Source organism: Eleutherodactylus coqui, chromosome 10 (assembly GCF_035609145.1).
Source record: "Eleutherodactylus coqui strain aEleCoq1 chromosome 10, aEleCoq1.hap1, whole genome shotgun sequence".
Taxonomy (NCBI): domain Eukaryota; kingdom Metazoa; phylum Chordata; class Amphibia; order Anura; family Eleutherodactylidae; genus Eleutherodactylus; species Eleutherodactylus coqui.
This window is the reverse complement of record NC_089846.1, coordinates 74,796,950-74,813,784: the sequence shown is the minus strand read 5'-3', so window position 1 is coordinate 74,813,784 and position 16,835 is coordinate 74,796,950. Positions and strand designations below refer to the sequence as shown.

The 16,835-nt window shown below is 48.3% G+C and overlaps 2 protein-coding genes and 1 pseudogene across 2 annotated transcripts in view; 1 reads left to right on the top strand and 2 right to left on the bottom strand.

Annotated features, from left to right (window-relative positions):
• LOC136581086 (class II histocompatibility antigen, B-L beta chain-like) overlaps positions 1–13,181 on the bottom strand; it is a 73,209-nt pseudogene extending 60,028 nt beyond the window's left edge.
• The window catches only part of LOC136580606 (H-2 class II histocompatibility antigen, E-S beta chain-like), a 474,076-nt gene that overhangs the window by 58,829 nt on the left and 398,412 nt on the right, over positions 1–16,835 (bottom strand). The window lies entirely within an intron of this gene.
• LOC136581085 (collagen alpha-1(V) chain-like) overlaps positions 13,204–16,835 on the top strand; it is a 54,554-nt gene continuing 50,922 nt past the window's right edge. Inside the window, exons 1-5 of the mRNA XM_066582075.1 lie at positions 13,204–13,225; positions 13,282–13,334; positions 15,486–15,539; positions 15,677–15,730; positions 15,876–15,983. Coding sequence (XP_066438172.1) covers positions 13,204–13,225; positions 13,282–13,334; positions 15,486–15,539; positions 15,677–15,730; positions 15,876–15,983 — 291 coding nt within the window. The remainder of the gene's footprint in view (positions 13,226–13,281; positions 13,335–15,485; positions 15,540–15,676; positions 15,731–15,875; positions 15,984–16,835) is intronic.

The window sequence follows — 16,835 nt, the reverse complement described above, 5'->3', positions numbered from 1 at the left end:
GGGGTTTCCCCTCTGACCTCTGCATCTGTATGTTATATTTGTGAGCCATCCACATTAGTTTTATTTATCATCCTGACGAAGGGTCGATAGAACCCGAAAGCTCACTTTAACATCATTTATTTTTGTTAGCCATTAAAAGGTATCATATCTACAAGATTACTTGGTTTCTCTCACTGAGAAGAATCATACTTTACTCTACTGGCTAAAGGCACATTTGGACACCAAGGTTATTGCTCAAAAGATGACTTTTGAGCAATAATTGTTGTTTGCCTTTAAGCACAAGGTGATTGCTCAAACGTTGAGCACTCACTTTGCGCTCTGAGCGGGGGATGCAGTAGACAAGCGGGGCCGCTTGTCTTCTGCACCCAGCTGTTCTCAGCTCGGATCGCCCGGCTGTTATACATCCGAGCGCTTTAAGCAGGGGATGCAGAATCAGCGATTCCTTAACGAAAACTGCACGATGTCGGTGCAGTTAGACAGAACTGTATATAGTGATATGGAGCATGCTGGTATAACCTGAGTATCTCCTGTATATAATTATATATGTACAGCTAGTATAAGGTTATACATCTCCTGTATATAGTGATATGGAGCATGCTGGTATAACCTGGGTATCTCCTGTATATAATTATATATGTACAGCTGGTAGAAGCTATACATCTCTCTGTATATAGTGATATGGAGCATACTGGTATAACCTGGGTATATCTGGTTTATAATTATATATGTACAGCTGATTTATAAGTTAGACATCCTGTATATAGTGATATGGAGCATGCTGGTATAACCTGGGTATCTCCTGTGTATAATCATATATGTACAGTTGGTAGAAGTTCTACATCTCCTGTATATAGTGATATGAAGCATGCTGGTATAACCTGGGTTATCTCCTGTATATAAGGAGGTGTATGATTACACATCCTGTATATAGTGATATGCAGCATGCTGGTAAACCTGGGTATTTCCTGTATATAATTATATATGTACAGCTGGTATAACTTATGACAGATATACATACAGTATATGATTACATGTATAAACATACCTGGTTACACCACATCCTTTACTGACTCCGCTCCCCTCCTGAGCTAACAGACCCCGTCGGTTGGACCAATCACATGGCCAGCAGTGCACTGATAGAATGTTGTGACGAATCACAACTGCAGTCTCTCAGTGGAATGGAGGACCACGTGCCGGGGAGTCTGCAGCATGGAATTGTCTGTTGGCTAGATAGCAGCAAAACGTGCTAGTGAAGATGCTGAGGACTGGGGGGGGAGAAAGGGGAGGAACAAGAAGAGAGGAAGCGACCGGTCAGAAGGGGAGGGTTTAACTGGGTGAGGGGAGGAAGAAGGAAGAGGAGGATCAGTCTGGACCGTGGAGAAGAAGAGTGAAGACGCACCCAGAAGAGCAGAAGAATGGAAGACCTCATGCAGAAAATCAGAAAAGTTGTGGCCACCCAGGGCACCAGTTGGCTCGTGAAGATGGCCGAAGATTTATCGGGGACGACAGCGGTGGAAGCAGGGGCAGGGAGTAGCCAGCCAGAGTTGCCCAGCAGTGAAGAGCCCCGCGGAAGACCGATCCGGAGAAGACATCCCCCGGCACGACTGAGCCCCAGCCCGGTAGCGAAGAGCGGCGGCCGCAGCGGCAGTCCCAGGACAGAGCGACCAGTGGGGAGCAGCGCTGCGCGGTCGCAGCGCAGAAGGGATACAGCGGAGCAGGCAGGACATAGGAGTGGCGGAGAATCAGAGGTAGCGGTGAGAGCAGTACCAACCTGTGGAGGTCCGGAGGGGTCCCGGTCGGGTAAGTCTGGCGCGGGCGGAGGTATCCCCGCGGCTGCCAACAGAGCACGGAGCGAGGTTCCGGAGCACTCCCCACGTGGCGCGGCGGGCGCGCGGAGGGATATGCAAGAAAAAAGTAGATCCGGCTGCAGGTCTATGGCGGCTGGCAGGAGAGAGAGGCCAGAACGTGTGTCTCCCTCCTCTTGGGAGGACAGCAGCAGGGGGGGAAAGAGGGTGGAGTGGGGGGGAATCAAACAGGCAGCAGTTAGATAGGGGGCAGGGGGGCCAGAGCCAGCATTATATAAGGGCAGATAAGTGGGCTATTAGCAGGGGGGGCATGAGGATAGTGCAGAGGAGGCAGCGAGTTTTTGCGCTAGGGCGCAGGGGGGCTTAATGCCCCCCGGTGGCGCGGCATGCATTAGGCCAGGAAGAGCTAGTATTGCAAGGCGCAGGGACGATAGGGCGTTAGCCAGCAGTAGCGTAGAGAGGGGTTTCCCAGCAGATTGCGCAGCACACGCTAGTCCAAGGCACGAGCCCAATAGCAGATATAGGGACTATTTGCAGAGCGAGTTTAGGCGGCAAACGGCAGCGGCTAGTAGGCAGATAGCTAGTGAGCGAGAGGAACGAAACAGCTCGTCCTCCCCATCGTCAGGAGTGGAACGTAGTAGGAGTAGGGTTCCGCGAGTCGTCGACGCGAGTGGTCGGTCAGAAGCGGTGTCGCGCAGGGCTAGGCAGAGCAACCGAGAGTTGGACACTCGGGTTTCACGGCACCTTTTTTCATGTTCACCAGCTTCTGCATCAGAGAAGGAGTGCGCAGTAGCAGACATAATGCCATGATTTCAGCCTGTGGGGCTGCAAGGCCAAGGAGTCCGAGGCGCCGGGGTGTCACCCACGATAACCTTACGGAACGACACGCGGCACAAGGAGAGTATCGACAATCATCACTGCCCGCCCCCAATTTTCCCTTGGCTATGCCGGAGGTCACCGAGGCGGGTGAGTCCGTTCAATATCGTAAAGTGTGGGATAATGTACCCGGCACTAGCCGGAAGGAAGATTTTATGGTGGCTCTTAAAGCCTTGGTAAAAAGATTTGATATGGATAAAGGACTACCAGTGTCCTATAATCAACCGGGGAGTTTGGGCTCGCCCGAAGTTGGCGGTCTGCTACAAGGACAAGGGAGCCTGCCTTCGGGGGCAGGAGTGAATAATGAGGCTCTGAAATTAGCAGACTCGCTTTTCTGTGGTGTGGCCCCATTGGATGCGGGCCTGGAGGATGAGGTGGTTGGTAAAGTCGCAAGCGGATGTTATGTGGATATATGGTCACTACTATCCGTCGAGCACGTGTCCGTAGACAAGGAATGTTTTGCGGAGTGTGGGGCCAATAAAAAACCAAAGGGTGCGAAAACTTTTGGGAATTGGCTTCAGGCCTTCTTGATTTTGGCACATGTGGTATGCAAACAGCATCCGCAAAAGGGCCCTGAGCTGCTCGTGTATATCAACACGATCCACAGCGCATATAAACTGCACGGCGGGTCGGCTTGGTGGCAATATGACGAGGATTTTCGTCGTAGTATCTCGGGTTCCAAACACATTAGCCGGGCCTCTAAGGCGACGGATGTGTGGATCCAGCTAATACTGTCGCAGAAGCCGGCGAAACCACTTTTTCAAGGGCCGGCCACAGGCGCCAGCGGACAGCAGGCCCCTGTGGCCCCAAAGCCCTCCAGTTCATGTTGGGCCTTCAACGAAGGCCACTGCCCTTTTTATACCTCGTGCAAATTTCGGCACGAATGTTCAGTCTGCGGAGGTTCGCACACACCGCTGCGTTGTTTCCAGCGCCAACGAGCAACAGCGGCACCCGGGGTTCCCAGCACAGGAGCGAACACCAGTGAACGTCCGGTACCTGGAGCCGTGGCTCGACAGATACCCCCGGAGACAGGAAGCAAACCTGCTTAGAGCGTGTTTTGCGGAAGGTTTCTTTATTCAACATGCCCCGGGCTCCTCGATTTCGCTCTGCTGCAATTTAAAATCCGCGCTAGATAATAAAAACTTAGTGATGGAGAAGTTGCTGAAAGAAGTGGAATTGGGACGAATGGCTGGCCCCTTCCAGGAGCCGCCATTTGGGAACTTGCGGGTTTCCCCTTTGGGATTAGTACCGAAGAAGGAAACGGGCAAGTTCAGGCTTATCCATCACTTATCCTATCCTTCGGGTGAATCGGTTAATGACGGCATATCAAAAGAGCAAGCAGCGGTTTCATATGCGTCTTTCGATTGCGCGGTTGCGTTGGTTAGACAGGAGGGCATAGGCGCATGGCTAGTGAAGGCCGATATCGAATCGGCTTTCCGGCTGTTGCCGGTACCCCCAGTGTTTTCATCTGGTGGGGTGCAGCATCGAGGGTCTGCATTTTGTGGACATGTGCCTGCCGATGGGTTGCTCCATCTCCTGTTATTACTTCGAGGTTTTCAGCTCCTTCCTGGAGTGGATGTTAAGAGTTGAGACGGGCATCCCATCGGTATTGCACTATTTAGATGATTTTTTGTTTGTTGGACAGGCAAATTCGGCGGTTTGCGGGTTCTTACTTTCGTCGTTTCGAGCACTGATGCAAAAAGCTGGGGTTCCACTTTCTGATGAGAAAAGTTTTTAGGGATAGAAATTGACACAGCAGAAATTATTTTCCACTTGCCAGAGGACAAGGTGGCGCTTTTGCGACAAGTAGTTGAGTTGATCGGCAGTTCACGAAAGGTCACACTGCCTCAACTGCAAGTTCTGTTAGGTCTACTTAATTTTGCGTGCAGAGTCATCCCCATGGGGCGAGCGTTTTCCCCTCGGTTGTCACTAGCGACGAAAGGGGCAAAGGAACCTCATCATTTTGTCAGAGTGACAAAAGGGATGAGGTTGGGCATGCACATTTGGAAAGTTTTTCTCAGTTCATTCAACGGGCAGGTTATATGCCAGGATAGAGAAAGGCATAATGAGGAGATTGGTCTGGTGTCGGACGCAGCTGGCTCATATGGATTCGGAGTGATTTTAGGTAACCGGTGGTGTTGTGCCTCATGGCCTGGAACGTGGGTAAAAAAGCAGTGGATCAAGAACACGGCATTGCTGGAGATTTTCCCGTTAATGGTGGCTATGGAAATCTGGGGCCCTATGCTGGCCAACAAAAATATCTGTTTTTGGTCTGACAATCAAACGGTAGTACGGGCGGTCAACAAACAATCGTCATCTTCAACGTTGGTGCTGGCAGCATTACACCACATGATCTTATGATGTTTACAGCACAATGTTAAGTTCAAAGCTGGATACGTCCCTGGATATTTGAATGCAACGGCTGATGCTCTTTCTCGTTTTTAGATGGCGAATTTCAGGGAGCTGCACCCGACGGCGGATGTCGAGGGGGTATGTCGCCCTGCTTTCTTGTGGGAAACTATAGAAGAGAGCTCTTAGCTCTCGTTAAAGCGTCAGTAGCGAGTGCCACATGGAAACGGTATACCAACGTATGAAGGAATGGTTGGCAGCGGCGGGAGGAATTTTCCTAGAGGAAGAGCGAGCAAGGGCTGTAACGTTAGATATCCTGTTGGCGCTGCGGCGGAAAGGGGCATCAGCAGATGTGGCGAAAAAACATCTATCAGCCATTGCCTTTTTGTTGCGATTGCACGGCTCCCGAGACGTGACTAAGGATTTCGTTTTCGGTCAGATCATTGAAGGATGGAAGAAGGATAAGACGACCAGGGACGGCAGGTGCCCGATTACGTTTGAATTACTAAGTGCCATACTTGACGTGCTAGAAACAGTCTGCACGGAGGGCTCCGAAACGGAGCTTTTCCGCGTGGCTTTTTCACTTGCATTTTTTTGCAGCCTTGCGAATAGGCGAGTTAGTGTCGACGTGTAAAGCGAGACCCGGCGGACTTCTATTTGCGGACGTGGTAGCAGACGGTGACTGCATTAAGATATGTATTAGAAGGTCAAAAACAGATATATACGGGATGGGAGAGTGGATCAGGATAGGCGCACTGGGGACAAAATGGTGTCCGGTCGCACTCATAAAAGAATTTTTAGTGCAGCATTGCGGGACGGGCCCGTTTTTGAGACATGCGTCGGGCCTCCCTCTAACAAAATTTCAATTCGCGGCAGTCATGCGCGCCAGCCTGAGAAAATTGGGCCTCAATCCGACGGAATTCGGGACGCACTCATTCAGAATTGGAGCGGCGACGTCAGCTTTTACGTGTGGCTTGGGGATTGAGGAAGTTAAAAGGGTGGGTCGTTGGAGATCAGATGCATACCGTTCATATGTACGACCGGATTTAAGAGTTTTATGAGCAATCGTAAATATGGTTCGATTTATGTTTCGGTTTGTTTTCTTTTTTCATTTCATCTGCAGTTTCAGATTGGACAGTATGGGTGGTGGGCCACTCATATGTGTACTGGGCGGAAAGGAGAGCCAGAGATAGGCCTATCGGAGTGAATTTAGGCCTAAGCGTACAAGTAAGGTGGCTCGAAATCAGAGGCTTACAATGGCCCAGGCTGCTTCAGGAGGTTTTAAAAATCAGCAGCTGGACAGGAGATAAAGTTATTCTGGTTATAGTCTTTACTTGGAATAATAAGAAGTTGTCTCACCTTCTTAGCTGCTTGCGGTGCTTATAGTCTGTGCATGCAGAGAAAATCATACTCACATCCGTTCTGCCATTCGGTCCTATGGCTTGTTCAAATGATAGTGGATACATGGGAATACGGACACATCAGATGATTTTTCTTTGATTTATTCTTTCGTTATGCTTGTTCAATCAGGTACATAATACAAACAAGAATGCATTTCGGCGCAATGCCTTGTTCACCTCGATGTGTCATCTGATGTGTCCGTATTCCCATGTATCCACTATTCTGGTTATACATGCAGGAGGAAATGATCTTGGGAAGATTAAAGTAGCCGAGCTCATAGCGTTAATGAAGGAGGATATACATCACTTCAAGCTGTTTTTTAGGAGAGTAGTACTGGTATGGTCGGATATTGTGGCCAGAAGAATTTGGAGGGAGGCAAGAGATAATGAAGCAATCGAGCACGTTAGAAAGAATGTCAATTTTAGACTGTCAAAACATGTACAAACGTTAGGAGGTGTAGCCATACGTCACTGGGAGCTGGAAAGAAGAGAGCGCGGGATGTTGCGAGGTGACTGGGTGCATCTTAGTGACATAGGGCTAGACACTTTTTTGTCCAGATTGCAGGATGGGGTAGAGTCGGCTCTGTTGCTGGCATGTGGGGGGCGGAGTGCAGCATAGAAATATGCTGCATCCTTCATGGTGGAATTTTAGGACTTCCATGCCAGCAAATGGAATGGAAGGTCTTTTCAGGCCGTTAGGGGCCTTCTTACGCCTTTTTTATACAGTTAATGATAGGTTAAAATTGGACAGTTATTAATTGGCATGGAAGGAGAAAAGAGAAAGATTACTTGTTAAATTTTATTTGTTTAAATAAAGGCTGTGGCCTACCCACAACAAGCCAGAATTTAGTCTTATTGGTCTTTGTAATGGGGAGCAGGGTTGATGGGTAAGTCCCCCCAGTCTAGATAGCAGCAAAACGTGCTAGTGGAGATGCTGAGGACTGGGGGGGGGGGGGGGGGGAGAAAGGGGAGGAACAAGAAGAGAGGAAGCGACCGGTCAGAAGGGGAGGGGTTAACTGGGTGAGGGGAGGAAGAAGGAAGAGGAGGATCAGTCTGGACCGTGGAGAAGAGTGAAGACGCCCGTCCACCCGCCCTCTGAGCCGAGGGGGGGGGGGGTGAAGAGAATTCGGGTGGGTTGAAAGTGGTTTCAGGAAGTTGTCACAGCCAGTAGGCGGAATTTTAGGACTTCCATGCCAGCAAATGGAATGGAAGGGCTTTTCAGGCCGTTAGGGGCCTTCTTACGCCTTATTTATACAGTTAATGATAGATTAAAATTGGACAGTTATTAATTGGCATGGAAGTAGAAAAGAATAAGATTACTTGTTAAATTTTATTTGTTTAAATAAAGGCTGTGGCCTACCCACAACAAGCCAGCATTAAGTCTTATTGGTCTTTGTAATGGGGAGCAGAGTTGATGGGTAAGTCCTCCCAGTCTTACCGGGTCACAGCCCTCTCCTCCGCGAGTGCCAGTCACAGCCGGCCTGTGGCAGTGATACAATATATAGCAAGGGCCCGTTCGCTAACGGACCGCGTTGCAATTGTGACCCGTAGCGGTATGCTGGTGGTCCCAACCACAATAATCATTTACAATGTCTGTTCTGCATGAGAACAAAGGTCCACAAATATGTAGAAGCTGGAGGAGAATAGTGGTTTTGTTCCTTTCTCCTTTCTTTCCATCCACTACTCTAGCTTCTCTTGTCTTAGACTCTAAGAGGATCCCTGCGGTGATGTGTTGGGCGCCAAAATCACCAGCGGCAAAGTAAGCGAAGGGTTGTACTCTGTAGTGGTGACAGCTGACCTTCTTATAGGCCGGCCATCTGCAGACCCAGCTGGCTCAGTAACCACCACTAAGTAGTCATGGAGTATAAGGACTGGAGCGCTGCCCCCTGCTGCTGTGAGGGTATACTGTAGCTCATTCCCTCCTCTGCATAAGGTCATCAGAAATCTCCTGATGTACCCGCCGCCCAAGGCCGGTGCCACATGCCTCACAGTGATAGCCATCACCCATGGGCTGCACCGTATATGAGATATCTAGTTAGCCGCAATGTAACAACAGTAGAAAAACTCACTGCTGCATCTGAAAAAATGGACTATTTTCCTTGCAGCGCGGTTCTGTGTGCGGCGCACGTATCCATTCCTGTTACTTCCATATCTCATGTGTTTGCCTAATGACAGAACAGACCTGCTGAACAGACGGCTCTCCTGCGGAGATGATGTCATCAATGACGCACCGTTCTGAGTCCTAGCAGGAAGCCGTCTACTCATGTCACCGGCAGAAGAAGGCTGAGGGCGAAGATCACATGACTGGGCGCCTGACAACGGGAATGACTGCAAGCAGCGAGGACATCACTCATCTCTTGGTCTTATGCAGCACATGAGAATGGCCAAAGGGGTTAAAAGTAAGTGAACGCCCCTCGGAGGTCCACTTCAAAATAAAGCTATAAACGAGAATGAGGTGTATAAAATGCACGCGGTAAAGGAGGTAATGCACTTCTGGATGATGATGTAAGCTCCTCAGTCTGACTACATACGGTATATAGAACATGAGTTGAGCAATAACATCCAATGGCCACCAGATGGAGCTAAAGGAATTAGGAGTCATCCAGAAATGACAGATCGGATGCCCAGTTGAGGTTTGCTATAGTAGGCACATATAGTGCTCCGCAGGGTATACTGCCGCAGCTTTATGGTTAACCCTTGTGTAGTACCAAAGTGTAGGACTGCAATGAACAACTCTGGGGTCAAATAGACCCCACGGTACCACGAGGGTTAAAGAGTAGCTACACTTTCATATAACTTTTGAGAGAAACTTTTGATCAGTGAAGGTCCCGATGCTGAGACCCGCGCTGATCACTTGAACAAAGGGGCTGCAGTACTCACCTCAAGCTCTTGAACCCCCGGCTGTCTTTGCTGGTTTTCGGCTCCTTCCAGCAACTGAAGATGGTCCACATAGAGATTTATAGAAAGTGTTATCCACCTCTATGAGGCCGTCTCTAGCTGCCGGAAGGAGATGAAAACTAGCAGAGAAAGCCAGGGGGTCCAGGGCTCAGGTGAGTGCTGCAGCCCCCTCATTCAAGGGATCAGCGGAGGTCTCAGCAGCGGGACCCACACTGATCAATACTTAATACCCCAGTCACACTGAAAGATGACTGCTCAAACGATAGTTTGAGTGACACTTTTGAGAGATCATCTTTGCACAGTCTATAGTAGCTAATTAGCTACTAAAGAGCTATGCAGGTGGAGCAGGACACCGCAGCAATCACTACGAGAACAATACAGCTGTTTTGCAGAAACAAACAGCTGCATTGTTCTCCGCGCTTACATCTCGTGTCCCGCTGTGAACTACGAGCGGGACACAAGCTGAAAGAATCTTATCAGCGCTGCCAACTGTAATAACAGTCTGCACCGCTGAAAACTAGAATTAAGTGAGGAAAGAATCGTGTACGAAAACTTCACGATTGCCATGCATTTAAACGCAACGGTTATCGTTCAAAATACGGTTTTGAGCTAATATTGAGCGATAATCGTTGTCTAAAGTTTACCTTTAGACATATCTCTTCAAGATGTTAAATGTTCTCCAAAAGTGTAGCTACTCTTTAAATACGCCCGTAATACGACTCTTATAGTATTCCACATGGCATTAAAGGGTTAACAGATTGCTTCAGTTCTTCTTCTTTAGCAAAGAGCAGGTGAAATTTTAAAAAAGTCATTTTCTCTTTTTCATATCTTCTGTTTTAATCCATTGTTGTGTAACGCAGCGGGTATTACTAGAGGAGCCCAGCGCAATACTTATTACTGCGGTACAGAATTAGTGGAAATATCCACTATGTGACCCGCGGGTGCAGCAGGACTCGGGGCCTAGAAATGAAGGAGCACCTTGTGGATTTTGGGGCTCCTTATTAGGATGATTTTTTTTTAGCCACCAAAAACGGAGAAGTCGGCTGGCTGTTGTAGTGCCAACGGTGAGTGTACGGGCTGTGGGGGCTATTATGTCACCGGTCCCTACATTCACCTACCACATTCTCCAGGCAGGCAGCTTACACCTGTGGGTATATACACCAGGTAGTGAATGCTCAGTGCTGCCCCCATATGCACACTGCCGGTGGTCAGTGAGGAGCCGAGTCACAAATGGTCCAACACAGCAACCTTAGAGGGACCCAACCAGATACTGCTAGTCCTATAGGCTGAGCCCACGGCTGGCAGTAGGTGACCACTGAGTCCGGGGTGTACTTACCTCCTGGCCGTCAACTACTACTAGCTCACGGCTGGCAGTAGGTGTCCACTGAGTCTGGGGTGTACTTACCTCCTGGCCATCACCTACTATTACCTCACGGCTGGCAGTAGGTGACTGCTGAGTCCGGGGATACCTTAAACTTACCTCCCCATCGCTCCCTCAGTGTTTGTATCACCTATTATCAGCTCCCAGGGCTACAAGTAGGCGACAGATGCCCTTTAATAAACGTGCGCAAAAGTATATCTGACAGTCGTAGAACTCTTTATAGCACAGTAATCCGCTTTTCACCACGACCGCTGGACATGTGACACCCAACGCAGCCAGGGACCTCGCATCATGCAGCGGCACAAATTATCTATATATATAAAGACGAAAGCGCTCACTGACTCACTCACTGACTGACTGACTGACTTGCCAAAAGTTCTCCAACTTCCCGATGTCGTAGAAACATGAAATTTGGCACAAGCATAGATTATCTCCAAAATAGGAAAAGTAATTGGGTCCCAACTCGAGTATTCAATTCTAGTGCAAAAGAATTAGCGTCAAAATTTTACGTGAATAATCTAAATCTCTCGCTTCCCAATGTCATCGAAACTTAATATTTGGCACGCGCATTGATTATGTCATAAATAGGAAATGCTAATGGGTCCCAACTCGATTATTCAATTCTATGCGCAAAATAATTAGCGTCCAAATTTTACGTACAGAATGTAATTTTCTCACTTTCCGGTGTCATAGAAACGTGAAATTTGGCACGAGCATTGATTATGTTATAAATAGGAAAAGCTAATGGGTCCCAACTCGATTATTCAATTCTATGCGCAAAAGAATTAGCGTCCAAATTTTACGCATGGAATGTAATTTTCTCACTTTCCGGTGTCATAGAAACGTGAAATTTGGCACGAGCATTGATTATGTCATAAATAGGAAAAGCTAATGGGTCCCAACTCGATTATTCAATTCTATGCGCAAAAGAATTAGCGTCGAAATTTTACGTACATAATCTAAATCTCTCACTTCCCAAAGGCATTGAAACATGAAATTTGCCATAAGCATTGAATATGTCATAAATAGAAAAAGCTAATGGGTCACAACTCGATTATTCAATTCTAACGCAAAAGAACTAGCGTACAAATTTTACGTACGGAATCCAATTCTCTCACTTCTTGGTGTCATAGAAACATGAAATTTGGAACGGGCACTGATTATATCGTAAATAGGAAAAGTTAATGGGTCCCACCTCGATTGCTCAATTCTAAGCGCAAAAGAATTAGCGTCCAAATTTTACGTAAGGAATCTAATTCTCTCACTTCCTGATGTCATTTTATATAAAGGAAAGTCGCATGGTTACCTTCCGTGGTGTTTCCTGGGTAACGCAGAGAACTATGCAAAATGGTGAACATATGTTTTTCCTCAGTATCTCTAAAGTAACCACGGCTTCATAAGATTTTCCGTGTGAACACCAGATAAACACCAGTACCAAATTAACTCGGGCGAAGCCGGGTATATCAGCTAGTACTAATATATGAGCGGGTGCACACCTCTATGTAGTCGTACCTCGGCTCCTCCGTGCCCACAGAGATCTCGTCCAGTGGGCGCAGATCTCCGGTATATTATATGACAGCATCTGCCATAAACCGGTTCCATCGTTTCCAACAACCCGGAGAACAAGTCACTTCTGGATGTGCAGAAACGGGATTTTCGACATTGGAGTTCCGTGCTTGGATTTTGCCCAATCACAGGACAAGTTCCACGTGCGGATCCGCTCCGAGAAACGCTGCAAGAAGCTGCAGTTTTTTTATGCATTTTTTAGAAAAAGGAATCACTGTGTGAAGGAACCTTAATGGTCCACATGGTGCGGATTTTGACAAGCTTTTAGTGTGGATCCACCCAAAACTCCACAAGGTATGAACGTTCCTTAAGGCTGCATTTATACGGCGAGCGAGATATCGGTCTGATATCACACGGGTAAACCCACGATTTTAATGCGACTGATAAAATCGCGTGTTATTCTAATAGTCGCGATAGAAGATCGCACAATTCGCAGCGAAGCCATGTTGTTTTTGCTCCCAGAGGAAGGAATGTGTCATTTCTGAACAGAATCGCCCAGAGATCAGACGTTGCGACTGTTCCATCCGGAAGCGGCGCCGCGAGAACAATCGCACAAATAACGAGACGCGCCTATAATGGCGGCTTCTCTTCACGTGTGACTGATGTGCGTCTCACCACTTAGAGACATTACTGGTGAAATTTGCCCGTTTACCCTCAGAGGTCGTAGAGCCACGACCGACCGCATCCACGGGACCGGCTGCCGGACCCCACAGAAGCCCCGTGTAGTGAGGAGGATGATGGGAGTATTCGCTTACCTGAGGAGCCTGCAGCCAGCATGAGGGGAGCTGTGAGGAGAGCGCAGACCACCAGCAGACTGAAAGCCCCCATGTTGTAGAGCCGAGCGCTGACTTGTGGAGTCCCAGAGTCACACTGAGCAGCCGACACTACAACTTACTGAGCCCTTCACAGCCCAGCCCAGCGTGAGCCAATGAGAACACAGCCTGCTGCTTGTCACTTGTTACCAGGGAGAGCAGCCACAGAAATACAGATTACTGATGTCCTATAGCCGAGTCTAAGGGAGCCAAATACTGGGGGCCCATCCTGGGTGTCAGTGAGGGGGTAAGGCTGCTATCACATCTGTGGTGGGGGTCCTGGGTGTCAGTGAGGGAATAAGGCTGCTATCACATCTGTGGTGGGGGTCCTGGGTGTCAGGTGAGCGGATAAGGCTGCTATCACATCTGTGGTGGGTGTCCTGGGTGTCAGGTGAGGGAATAAGGCTGCTATAACATCTGTGGTGGAGGTCCTGGTTGTCAGGCAAGGGGATAAGGCTGTTATCACATCTGTGGTGGGGGTCCTGGGTGTCAGGTGAGTGGATAAGGCTGCTATCACATCTGTGGTGGGGGTCCTGGGTGTCAGGTGAGCGGATAAGGCTGCTATCACATCTGTGGTGGGTGTCAGGTGAGGGAATAAGGCTGCTATAACATCTGTGGTGGAGGTCCTGGTTGTCAGGCAAGGGGATAAGGCTGTTATCACATCTGTGGTGGGGGTCCTGGGCGTCAGGTGAGGGGATAAGGTTGTAATCACATCTGTGGTGGGGGTACTGGTAGTCAGGCAAGGGGATAAGGTTGTTATCACATCTGTGGTGGGGGTCCTGGTTGTCAGTGAGAGGATAAGGCTACTATCACATTTGTGCTGGGGGTCAGGTGAGGGGATAGGACTGCTATCACATCTGCGGTGGGGGTCTTGGGTGTCAAGTGAGGGGATAAGGCTGCTATCACATCTGCTGTGGGGGTCCTGGGTGTCAGGTGAGAGGAAAAAGCTGCTATCACATCTGCTGTGGGGTCAGGTGAGGGGATAAGGCTCCCCCCTCCCCTCTGCATCTGTATGTTATATTTCTGAACCATCCAAACTAATTTCATTCATCATCCTGATGAAGGGTCGATGGAACCCGAAAGTTCGCTATAACATCATTTATTGTAAAAGCCATCATATCTACAAGATTACTTGGTTTCTCTCACTGAGAAGAATCACACTTTACTCTACTGGCCAAAGGCCCATTTGGACACAAAGATCATCGCTCAGAATTCGCTCAAAAGCCATTTTTTGAGCAATAATCGTTGTGTCTAAGTGTCCATCTTTCAGTTTTCTGCCAAACGACGGTTTTCAGTTCTGCTTGAAAACCATCGTTTGGCAGAACAGCTGATAAGCAGGACCGCATGCTGTGTTCTGCCCGCGGAGAGCTGATTACAGCTGATTGCTTTGTCTCAGCTGTCAGCCCCGCCAGCAGAACAAAGAGAAATTAATTGGGGAACAGGGGGTGTTGTGTTCCCTGATTACAGCTCCCGGAGGCTCACACGCTGCTACTTGGTACTAAAAGATATTAGAGCCAAGTCGTAGTTTATGCAAAATGATCGCTCAAAAGCCATCTTTTGAGCAATCATCTTTGCAGTGTAAATGCACCCTTAGGTTGGTCCTACTCATTAGATAAAAGTCGGCTGAACCCAGGGCTGTGGGCCTTGTGCATGGGTATTAAAACGGACTCCTGCTCTTGTTGCCCCACCTCCTCCACTGCTGTTCTGCCCCCTCTGACCACAAACTTTTTTTGTGGCATAATCAAACCATTCCTACTCACTTGACCAAGCCCCGCAGGCTACAGGCATTCCCTTGGTCACCTCTCACCTCCAGGTCCAGCAATCACGTATCCATCTAAGTATATGACCTCTACAGCAAGTCACTGGCTTCAATGGAGACTGGCGATTGGCCGCAATGGTCATGTGCTTCAACAGGCACATGAACGCTGGACTTGGAAGTGAGCAGAAACACTCAATAGGGGGTGTATAGCTTTTTATTATATTTGACCTCCTCAGTACTTCTCAAGTATTTGTACCCTCAGAACGCAGATACAGTTTAAAGTGGTGCCACTGCCAGGGGGTTGGGTGCAGATGCACCGTTAGCCCTAATGGCAAATCGGCCCTGGTGGAAGCAATTGACCTCCCCGTGTATACTAGGGCCTCCAGACCTTCTGACCAAAGGATTTGTAATATTAGTTTTCAACATGCTTGGTCCTTTGCTTCCTTGGAAGATAAGCCACTGACAGACGTGTATGCCCGACCAACCAAGTGGGCATGTTCATGGTGGAATTGGGCGAAAGAGCAACAGCAACAGCTATTGTATATTCATGACCAGCTTTACTCAGCACTGTATCCTCAGCTGAGTACACTTTGTTTTTATGTGTTTGAAGGCTCCTAATGATTGTGTTGCTCTTTGCAGGGGCCTCAAGGTCCTCCTCGTGGAATAGGAAACTTGGGAACCCCTGGAGAGAAGGTAAGTGATTCTATTCTTCGAAACTTAGGAAAAAAGTTGTTGTCCTTTATGTCCTAAGAAAAAATTAGAAATTAGCCAAAGACACGATATGAACAGTTTTGTTCAAAGAAATTTATGTTCATCTTTACAAATTCTAGGGAGAACCTGGTGAGACGGGAGTTCCTGGTGTACAAGGCGAACCCAGACCTAAGGTGAGTGATTCAGGGAGCCATTACATATTGCCAGCCATCTATCAGAATTTAGCTATACTGATGATGTGAACATGAGATTTGACCCGGCTCTAATAGAATACTATGCACTAAACCTGACGTCCTTACCTTATTCATTACTTGTCAGGGACCCCGTGGAGACAGAGGTGAAAAGGGAGAATCCGGGCAACCAGGTGACCCTGGACCCGGACGAGGAAAGGGACCCACTGGTGATGATGGACCTAAAGGAAACCCGGTGAGTATATGGCCGCATAAGAAATTATGAACTATCAGATACTGCATGATATATAGATAGTATAAAGCTGTAATCTAAAGATTAACTGGAGAAACAACACAACAGACCATTTTTGCTCTGCAGGAATTTAGGTATATTTTTGTAAAAATGAACCTTTATATGAACATGGACACTAATGGACATCACAAGAATACGCCAGCAGTCTGACCAGTGGGACTCTTATGAGTCCACTTAATGCAGGGTCTGCAGTGCTGAATGTAGAGCAGTCGCCCATTTGGCTTTGCTCCTACACTTCGACACTCCCAACAATAGATTTTGTAGGAGCTGCATTCATTCTTGGGATTAATGGGAGTTGCATGATTGGACCCTCACAAATCAGACATTTATGACATGTCCTTGCAATATGCCATCGATGTTTATGATAACAAACCTCTTTTAATAGGGGTTAGAGATGAGCGAGCGTACTCGTCCGAGCTTGATGCTCTATTGAGTATTAGGGTGTTCGAGATGCTCGTTACTCGAGACGAGCACCACGCGTTACTCAAGTCAATTCTATTTCCTTCCCTGAAACTTTTGCACCATTTTCTGGCCAAAAGACATGCAGGGAAGGCATTACAACTTCCTCCTGTGACATTCCTGCCCTATCCCACCCCCCTGCAGTGAGTGGCTGGCGAGATCAAGTGATCGCCGAGTATTTAAAGCAGTCCAGTCCCGGCCGCTGCTTGTCTCAGACACACGCTGGCAGAGATTAGGGAGGCTGCTGGTGCTATAGTTAGTGTTGGCGTCTTCAAGAACCCCAACGGTCCTTCTTAGGGCCTCATCTGACCGTGTGCATTACTGTTGTGGCTGCTG